The sequence below is a fragment of the Colias eurytheme genome, chromosome 10 (genome assembly GCF_061535395.1).
Source record: "Colias eurytheme isolate Ceu_HAF_F1 chromosome 10, ilColEury1 Martin Lab GWU primary, whole genome shotgun sequence".
In the NCBI taxonomy this organism is placed as follows: domain Eukaryota; kingdom Metazoa; phylum Arthropoda; class Insecta; order Lepidoptera; family Pieridae; genus Colias; species Colias eurytheme.
Window position 1 is genome coordinate 7,025,852 of NC_142989.1, and position 10,344 is coordinate 7,036,195.

The window sequence follows — 10,344 nt, forward strand, 5'->3', positions numbered from 1 at the left end:
CTAGTGACTGTCTCGCCGCTCTTCTCGGCCGAGTACTCGGCCGAGCATTCGTTGAAGTGTTTATACCAACCGAGTACTCGGCCGAGGACACTGACTCGCCACTGTACTCGTTAGGTGTAATCGCCGCATATGGCAGCGACATAGTGTGGCCACGTTACTCGTCATGCCACTAGTCGTGCTCATCGTCCTGCTCACTGCTCCCTATTTTGTCGGCTTTTGCGCGCGAGTCAAAGGACCGGCAATACGAGTTCGATGACCGGCCACAGCCCACATACTCGCGCGAACGCAGTCCGCATCGAGCACTCGCGCAAGACACACGTATGCAAAATTGGAAATTAGGTCGTCGCCAAGCATGGAATGGTCAAATGAAAAAGTGTAAATGTTTTTTTATGTTTGATCGACGACGACGATGTATATTTCTTTTTACTATCTACATTAATATAATAAGCTATGTCGCAGCGAATAACGGCAGCTGCAGCGCAATGAGCAGAGCGATGAGCAGGACGAGGAGCATAGTGTGGCTGCGGTATAAGAGAAAAAGGATTTAGGATATTTAAAGTTTTGCTTAAAATATAATTTTGTGCCATGCGAAGTGTCAAGTGAGTGCGGCTCAATATGATGACGTCACGTCGTGTCGTCGCGATCGTTGCAGTTGCTGCGGTACCAACAATTCGAATTAATGACATCAGTCATTTACTTAATCTGTGGTCATAAACATTTAAAGGCGGTTCAGACCTATATGTTTGTAAAATAATAACATCGCGGACAGTACGTGAGGAACCTAACTGTAGGTAATATTTTCTAGAGCAATATGAAACTTTTCTGATGTGACGTCAGCCGCAGCGACATATTTCAATTCTGCTACAAGACATTTAAATATCCATTTCTCAGTTATTTATTGACCGTAAAACACAGGATGAGTTATCAAAACTGCTTTTATAAAAATTAACTTGTTTCGATGAATTCACTACTGAATGGTGATTCATCAAACTTGTAGATAATTTTTTTTACAAATTTTCTGAAGAAATTTATATACGGCAGCATTGTGTCTCGGGATATTTGTTAACTTCATTTTACACGAAGGGAGATTAATAATTTGCAATACGCTGAAAATAAGGATAAATTTTGTTTACTTTGTTTTATTGTATAACAAGAAAAGAAATACAATATATAGGCAAAATATATTGCATCATATATTTTCTGTATTTGCTCTGGAGTGGGAGTTAAGAGGACGCCGGCTTTCTTCATCTGAACCATAGATAACATCTTCATCCGAGTCGTTGATCATTGAAAACGCTGGATTGTCTTTGGTTATAGCGGTTTCTGGAAAAAAAATGTCTATTACTTTTCTATGTGTAAATATAACTGCTGGGCGAGTTAATAACATTATCTTCAGTTTTTCGAAATGTACGAAAATTAATATGAATTGGCTCAAGAATGTGTCTTAATATATGCTACGTGAGTCAGCTCAACTCTAACGTCTTCACAAGAAAGTGAAATATGAGTAATTTACTACTTTTAAATAAACATTTGTGTTCTCTGTGTTTCTAACTTGTCAAAATATAATATATTGTTACAACAAACATTTGAATGTCGAAACAAATCTCATTACTACACGAGTTTCACAACAATATGTACCTACTCAAATAAACATATGATTATAGAGACATAGTAATAAATAATTCAACGTCTAACTTCACTTCATGGTATTAATCAAGAAGCTTATATTTAATACACTGGAGATTTCAGTATGAACATTAACTTGTAACAAGAAAATATGACGCTGAATGACGCCTGTATGTTTTTTTATCCCTTTCACACCTAGGTAGTTAGATAGGTGTGAAAGGGATAAAAAACATACAGGCGTCACTCAAGGTCATATTTTCTTGTTACAAGTTCATACTGAAATCTCCAGTGTATTAGATATAAGCTTCTTGGTATTAATCAACAGACTTCAAAAAAACGAGAAGGTTCTCAATTCGACTGACTGCTTTGGCTTTCTGACTGCATAGGTAAACTATAAGGGCGGCCGTACACGGACCGCTTCAAGCAGTTGAGACCGACAGCTTGAAACTTCGACCGCGCGACTATATTTACTGCCGTACACGGACTGCTCGAGCAGTCGCGACCGCTTCAAGCCGTCAACTGCGCAGTTTGTAGCGACAGCTCGAGCAGTCAACGACCGACCGCTCGAGCAGTCCGTGTACGTCACTCAGCCGTTAACTGCTCGAGCTGCCCATGTATGGCCGCTCTAAATATTTTGAATCAGTCAATTTCAAGGCGGTTTTGTTTTTTGTTAAAAATAATTATTGTTTACTAAGAATATTTATCTCGGTTACCACGTATAATAAGGCGATCATACCATGTAAAGATCCAGTTCCAGGCGAGAAAAGATACGCCAGGATGTACAGTTTGAAGTTAAACAGACCATACATAGCCATGAATGGTGCGGATGTATCAAAATGGACCTTCGGTTGCGAGGCCCAATGGTCCTGTAGGGCCGCGGGGCCCCAAGAGTGGAGCCCTAGGATTGTGGTTATCGATATCACGGACACCACTATTATCGATAAACAGCGCAATCTTATATCTAAAAAAATATTAAGGAATTATGGGAAAGATTGTTTTTTAGTATGTATTGGTATGGTAGCAGCTCAACATCATGTTACTGATAAATCATATTTATGAGTTATGACTATAGGAAGGTAGTTATTTCTTTAGCAAGATTTTCTTTATGTCATATCTATGTCTCTTAAAGTTATATTCAGAATAATAAATTATTAGGATCGATGAACTTACCAAAAAATGGCATATTTCTTAGATCACTATATGCCTTGACTACAAGTATAAGCAGGTACAAGAAGTATAGCGCGACAGCACAGAAGAAGGTTAATTTTATTATCTGTAAAAAAACAAATAGGTATAATTAGTGCATCATTTTCATTTGCTATAATAATTTTGATGCTCTATTCATCTATTGTCTATGTTGATAATAAGTATATTTAATTCATATAACTTATGTGTTCCTCGTATGCAAAAGACATTTGAATTTCAAGTTTTAGAAATAGCAGGAATTATATAGTTCAGAAAAACATTGCCAGAGAAAAAAAAAAATTACAGTACCTAAAGTATGTATTGCCAGTTATTTTTCAAACAAAAATATTTAAGTTGTTAATATTGTACAATTAAAACAAGACTTTTTCCTGCTTAATTGCAATGAGAGGTTAAAACATATAATATGTATATGCACTTACTCGATAATTAGGATCTGTAAGGTAATTAAACGTTGGATCATAGTATCCATAATACTTTTGCCACACTGTTACAATCATCGCCGGTGTCCATACTAAGCCGACGATTATAACTTTTAACAGATAAAACGACACAAAACTTCTTTCGTTCTGAAAAAGATAGTGTGAATTAATTTTCTAAATAATTACAAGAAAATACTGCAATGTTTTTGAAAATATATGGTTCTAAAAATTATTTATTTCGAATTCAAAGAGAAATAGTAGGTTTTTAACACGTATTTAAATTGGTTTTAATAAAATCGTAGGTAATTATGAAAGGGTATCGTTATTAACCTTAATTATTATCTAATTCTTATCATCATCTGCTAAATCATATGTTATTATGTTCTGTGTCTTAACAATTAATGACTTGTACCTAAATCTTTCATCACAGACAAAATATACCCAACTATATTTGAGAGATATCAATATACTTTCAATTTAGATGGCATTAATTGACAAAAAATAAATATTAAACCGAAAGAGTAGGTATAAAAAAATCGATTGCTGAAATTAGTTCGTTGTTAGTAACTGTTCTCAATTATCCCGGTAATACAAATTCAAATACCGCCTGACCATATTTTTTTTTTTCTTAAAAAATATTAAACGCGGTTTTTTATGTTTTTTTCATATTTTTTCATGATTTTTTTTCATATACAAGCAAATTATTAATTCATATCACCTGTCTCAGTCCATGGTACAAGGCGAGCCACGAGAGCATGACGCAAGCTAGGAACGTCGTCTGGAACATCGTGTCTACGAACGGCGCAAAACACCCGCCCGATACTAGCCGTAAGGGGTATATTGGGTCTGGATATAAACAAACATAAATAGTAACATTATTTATTTATTTTTCGAAATATGTTGATGACGGTAGTGTACAATATTTTTATGTGGGCTGTCAAAATGACATTTCACCCATATATTATGTTAGTTTGAGACGATAATTCAAGAGAATTTAATCAAAAGGGTTACAATATAATAAGTTTAAGTTTAAGTATCGTTATAAAGTCAACTGTCTGTATTAAAAGAAGTCTAAATGCTACGTGACTTAAATCACGCACGTCAAGTGAGCGAGGTTGCGATTGGTCTTTTAAATCTGTATATAAAACGTCTTGAAATTGGATTCTGTTTATCTGTATAAAAAAAATAATATAAAAATCTCTTTCATATATTTTCATGTAGGTAATAGGTAACTTACTAACTGTATCTAGTATGAAATTTAATTTAAAATATTATGTAGCTTAAGTGTCATGAACATCAAGGGCCAAGTTATTAGCATATAAAATCTTAATAAAATAGTTCTTACCATTATATAACAAGAGCAATGGTAGTAAAATAGATAACCACTTCTGTTCAATTGCCCAGTCTTGCGTAGAGTACTTCCGGAGCGTATGCGCAAACCAACACTGCAATTATTATTAGTAAACTAAAGAAAATCTACAAATATGTTTTATTTCGTATACATGCTGGAACGTACGTTAAGTCAATACTGTCTCGATGTTTTATTGAATTAATGAAAATCATATTATACACAGACGAAAAAATTAGCGTTATTCAAGTATGAGCGAAAAACAGACAATTGAAGTAAATTGTGGCTAATTAGCCATATTTCGACGTGCCACCCGGAGCTCTCATACACTAGCTACACCTTTTTACTTATCGTGGTCGTAGGTGCTTATTTTATTCCCGGAGTTCCTGAATATACATGAGATGCTTGACAAGGATTTTATAAACTAAAGAGATAATACAAGCGATACGATGACCTCACAAGTTAAAGGAAATATGTATCAATAATATTTATACAGGGTGTCCCACTGTTGGTATACTGAGCTCAAAGGAGGTTATAGTTTTGCATACGCTGAGTACGTAAAAAATAATTAAAAAATTCCAGATTCATTTTTTTTTCAAATAGATGAATTCTTAAAACTCTATGTGTACACCCATAACAAGCGAGCCGCCCAACTTTGCCACCAGCACGTGAGCTATCGTTTAAGATTATGTTTTCATAGATAAAATGCTCATATAAGAGAAGCGGTATATGCCGGCTGCGCGAAGCTAGAGAAGAAAACGTGGATTTTCAGGAAAAATTTAGCAAAAAATTTTGGACGTAATTTTTTTTTAAAGTATTTTTTACGTGATCAGTGTATGCAAAACTACAAGTTCCTTCGCGCTTAGTATACCAATAGTGGGACACCCTGTATAGTTTAAAGTTAGGTACTTACAGCAACAGAGAACGTAGTTAGTAGGAAAATGAATCTGAACCAAGTCTCCATTTGTGTGAATACTGGATTGTAGGTTTTAAACTGAAATAAATAACAATGAGGTGTGTATTTGGCTGAGAAACTACTGGGTTAATTTTAAGAATTTTTCAACAGTAAAAAGTTAGAATATTCTTGAATGTCATAGACTATTTTTGGTATTTTTATCTCGATAAAATCTGGGCAGAGTTTTAGTAGGATATACAACATTTTATCATATCTCACAGTCACACTAGCAGATCCTAAATAAATCATTCATTAGAACAGATGTGAAATGCATTTGCCGCTTGATAAACCAAATAAGGGCGAGAAATCAGATAAAAACGTGCGTTAAACCGACTTTTAAGAAACCCTTTTAACCTACTCGTTTATCAAGCATACAATACATTTATGATTCATTACTTCAAATACTAAGAATTTTCTTTACTCAAATTAATGCCAGTTAATATAAGCAAGTTAGCAAGCAGTCTTTCTCGCTCTATTGTATGCTATTTATGGGCGATAGAAAGAGACAGCTAGGTGAAAGTCTGCCCCTTAAATGTAGGTGATGTGTCTAAGAATGTGAAACTTACATAAAACATTACTTCGCGTATAAAATATCTTTTATGGAACTCTTGTAGACCATAGAAATGTATGTTGAGTACGTAATGCGTGTATTCTAAGGAACCCAGATGTAGAACCATCACTTCTTCGCATACTTGTTTCTGACATTTTAGATGGAGTGTTCTGGAAAAATTTAAACGAGTTTAATCACAATTACGATAATTTTAGTTATTAATTTAAGTGATAATTAACCGACTTCAAAAAAAGGAGGAGGTTATCAATTCGGCCGGTATGTTTTTTTTTTATGTATGTACACCGATTACTCCGAGGCTTCTGAACCGATTTACGTGATTCTTTTTTTGTTCGATGCGGGATGGTGTCGAATTGGTCCCATAAAAATTTTATTCGGATAGGCCCAGTAGTTTTTATTTTATGAGCATTTTTGTCTGTATTTGTAAATGTTGCAAGTGCAAGTTTGAAGTCGGTTGTTTTTAACGCAGTTATCACTTGTTTTCGATGACAGATTTCTAGGAAAAAAACGTTAGCATTATGAATTTATTTGCAGGTGAAATTTTATAATTATTCCATAAATGATGAATGAATGAATGTGTGCATTGTTCCCTGCATATGTTTTCTGTAGGCCGTAAAAGGTAATTACTAGTGTAAAGTCATCATATAAGTAATTGTGGGTATAAAATTAGGTCATTTTCTTACCTATTAGTTGCATCTGATTCTGGCGTTAAATTGACAGTCGAATGGTCGCTCAGTACGCCATCTATTGATATACTTATTTGGAAGCTCTTATCAAATATTTCTTCTGCAATAAAAAAAAAATCATTTTTAGGTTAAATCTCAGTGACACACAGTAGTTACTACTTACTAAAGGGATTGTTTCCTTACAATGCTTTCATTTTTAATTTGAGTTATAAACTGATGTACCTACCTAGTTACTATTAAAATAATTGCTATTAATAGGTCGAGGACACATTAAGTAATATTGTTTTGGTTCAAAGCTTATGCTCTAAGGTTCAAAGTGACCGTAAAATATCGAAACGAATTTGATCGCTTACGTTATGCCATGTTATGCTCAACTTTTTGGAATAAAACAGAAATGCGTTTCGACAAATTGTACTTAAAACATCATTATAAGTTCATACATACCATCATTATTATTAGTAATGATTTCAGCAAGCAACCACAACTGTTGGACGCGAGTGCCCAACGCGGGACTATGCAAACGGTATGGCCCAGTGAATATCGTGCTAGCGTTCTTTAGCACGCTGGTGGCTGATATAGATGTTGTCATTGTTGGTGATGGACCTGTTTTATTTATTTAATATTAATAATTTTAATTACACTACAGAGTTGGTATACCTACATATCAGAAATATATCGGCACAGAGGGCGGTCGTTTACGGTCTATATCAAAATGTTACGGCGATTCATATTAGTGAAGGAAGGCGTATAACAAATGCTATACTGCGTTTGTTGCAATTGTAGGAATATTTTTTGAGCTTTTATAATATTAAAAGTGAACAAAGATAAATTAATAACAATACGATCTTATATTCGTATGAGTAGTAGCTAACTTAGTACGAGATTTACCTACAAAGCTTACAAAAACAAACTATATTCTACTAGCTTTCCGCCCGCGGCTTCGCCCGCTCAAAGAAAATCCCGTTCCCGTAGGATTTCCGGGATAAAACCTATCCTATGTCCTTTCTCGAGTATCAAAATATGTCTATACGAAATTTCATGCAAATTGGTTCAGTAGTTAAGGCGTGATTGAGTAACAGACAGACAGACAGAGTTACCTACTTTCGCATTTATAATATTAGTATGGATTTCAATTTATATCAATAGACCGCTTGAAAGAATGCATTAGAAAAGAGTTACAGTAGACGATACAGTATTTTTACAAAGGCACGATAAAAACTAAACCCTTATATTACGTCACGTACTTGGACACTTAAACCTCTCTTCACTCACTGTCGTCTGTCCGTATGAGTTGATTGTTTTTTTAAGACTACCTATTACTATAACCTATGTTAGTACTTTAATTGTAACACAATTATAATTTGAACCTATTTTTTTTAATAAACAACCCCTAGTTAAATTTATTTTGTAACTAATTAGTTTGATATTTTGTAATATTTTTATTAATCGCGAATAAAAGTTTATTTTTATTTTTTGTATCGAGTGGATCTTAGAGTAGGTATGTAATAGCAAGCTAAATACATACTCTAAGGAGTGGATACACTTGGCAGTTTATGAAGCCTCTGCATACGACTTTTGCGACACTATAAACTGCGAAAATATAAAAGTTATAACTCACCCGCTAATCCTATGAATACTCCAAGACCAAAACATGCAAAAAATGCAATAATAACCATAACAAATTCTCCTTTGTGCATTGAATATACCCGCATTTGAACAGATCTGTAAATATTATTATAATTTTGAGGTTCAATATAAAATAAAAAATAAAAACAAAGAACTTATTTTTACAAACTATTAAAAAATAAATAAATTCACTTACCTCTCACAGCGATCATGATGATAAGCAGGGGCAATATATTTATTAAATTCGCTAAATAAATCACTAAATTGTGATAGAGTGTTGCGAATTTTATAATTCCAACCCCCGCTGGGCAAATGGTAGGAATATCCTACATTGGCTGACTCCATTTTAGCCTAACTTAAATGACTATAACAGAAATAAATAATTAAAACTCTGAACAAAGCAAAAACGTGAACCATACGTGGTAAAATACGCAGTTCGTAGCGGAATCGTACTCGGCTTGTTTACAAGCATTATTGATTTTCGCGGGACTTGCCATAGACACGCCATGATGGATATTACGTGGCTAATGGATTCCGTACTATAGATACAAAAACAAGATTCAAAAGTAAAATGTAATAAATGAGTTTAAAAACGTACGGATTAATAATAAATGTATAATTTTTATAAGAAGAATGAAGGTGATTTCGATAGTTAAGTATTTCATCTTTACTTAGTTATTATTATTTGCGTACCTAAGAGCTAGCGCGCACGAGCAACTTTGTCTCCGCAACTATTTTGTCTCTCCACCCATGGGCTAGTATGAAAGTGCGCGCACGTAGCGACGCAACTCCCCATACAAATTGATGGGAGAGACAAAATAGTTGCGGGGACAAAGTTGCTCGTGCGCGCTAGCTCTAAACCTCTATTTAATATGGTTGTATCCATTGAGATATACATATGGAGACGACACCGCCTACATCACTTATGTTCCGCTCAACATACGCCATATGGCGTAACTGCACGCTCATTTTTTATTTGTTTTAAAGTGAAACGAATCAAATATGCCTTCGTGTGTGTTACGATATTGCACAAATAATACGGAAAAGTGCAAAGGAATAACTTTTATCGGTTAGTACCTAACTAGATAATAATTTTTAAAACTTAGTTAGAGCAAAAAAATGGCGCACAGATTTTGTTCGTGGTGTCTCCTCCATACGTAGTAATATTATCTCAATGGTTGTATCCTTATTTAATATACATACTTAGGTACATCTGTTTTGATTTAAAATGATAAGAAAAATTATTGGTTAAATGTAGGTACGTATTGAAAAGAATTTCATTTGTGGAAATATTTGCCTTAGCACCCGCCCTAGTAGTTAGTTAGTTATGGGTGTCAAGGCAATGAATTAAGGCCTACGCTGACCGGGATGGCCGCGGCATGGCACGGCAAAGGAGTCATTGTCTTACTCAAAATAGATAAATAACGCGTGTAAGGAGCTCAAACTAAACTAAAGAGTTGTTTAATTCATTCAATTTGAATTAAATTCAATAGGTAATAAATTACATAGGAGTTTTCAATTCATAAAAAGATTTTTGTATCAATAAAACAATTTTACTGTAGGTAAATTTTTTTATTAGAACACATTTATCAACTTAGGCGATATTATAATTATCATACATGAATAGAATTTATAACTAAATTCGAGTCGTGTAATCGAATTATCGGCATTCGGTATCATATAAAATCATAAAAAAAATATTTTCATTAATCAATTGATTTTAGTGCTTTAGAGTTTAGTCCAATGTTGTATTTCATATATGTAATTTATAATAAAAATATTTAGGAAAAATTTAACACAATCCATAAAAAGTATTCGGAACAATAATTGTTTGAATAAATTGTTTGTTTTGTTCCTAAACCATTGGACTGCAAAAATAAATGTATGCAAAAACAATAAAGGAATTACTT

At 33.9% G+C, this 10,344-nt stretch overlaps 1 protein-coding gene across 2 annotated transcripts; it reads right to left on the reverse strand.

Moving 5' to 3' along the window:
* Positions 1–957: 957 nt before the first annotated feature.
* Positions 958–9,250, reverse strand: LOC149905251 (transmembrane protein 181). 2 transcript variants are annotated; one of them, XM_090106654.1, is made up of 13 exons: positions 9,128–9,250; positions 8,631–8,798; positions 8,427–8,530; positions 7,253–7,411; positions 6,806–6,908; positions 6,121–6,274; positions 5,513–5,593; positions 4,597–4,696; positions 3,970–4,097; positions 3,252–3,398; positions 2,797–2,899; positions 2,363–2,587; positions 958–1,323 (listed from the first exon to the last, which is right to left on the reverse strand). In XM_090106654.1, the coding sequence occupies exons 2-13, from the start codon at positions 8,777–8,779 to the stop codon at positions 1,190–1,192; spliced, it is 1,587 nt and encodes a 528-aa protein (XP_089962780.1). In that variant the 5' UTR covers positions 8,780–8,798; positions 9,128–9,250; the 3' UTR covers positions 958–1,189. The 2 variants fall into 2 exon arrangements, with proteins under 2 accessions (XP_089962780.1, XP_089962779.1); XM_090106653.1 differs by lacking the exon at positions 9,128–9,250 and having other exon boundaries at positions 959–1,323; positions 8,631–8,913.
* Positions 9,251–10,344: the final 1,094 nt, after the last annotated feature.

What these genes read in the sequence shown, in the direction of transcription:
- LOC149905251 (XM_090106654.1), bottom strand. Translation starts at nt 8,779, where the DNA reads ATGGAGTCAGCCAATGTAGGATATTCCTACCATTTGCCCAGCGGGGGT. An exon ending in AGTATTCATAGGATTAGCGG is followed by an intron (nt 7,412 to 8,426) that starts GTGAGTTATAAC and finishes TAAATAAAACAG; the next exon opens with GTCCATCACCAACAATGACA. An exon ending in TTACAGATCCTAATTATCGA is followed by an intron (nt 2,900 to 3,251) that starts GTAAGTGCATAT and finishes GTTTTTTTACAG; the next exon opens with ATAATAAAATTAACCTTCTT.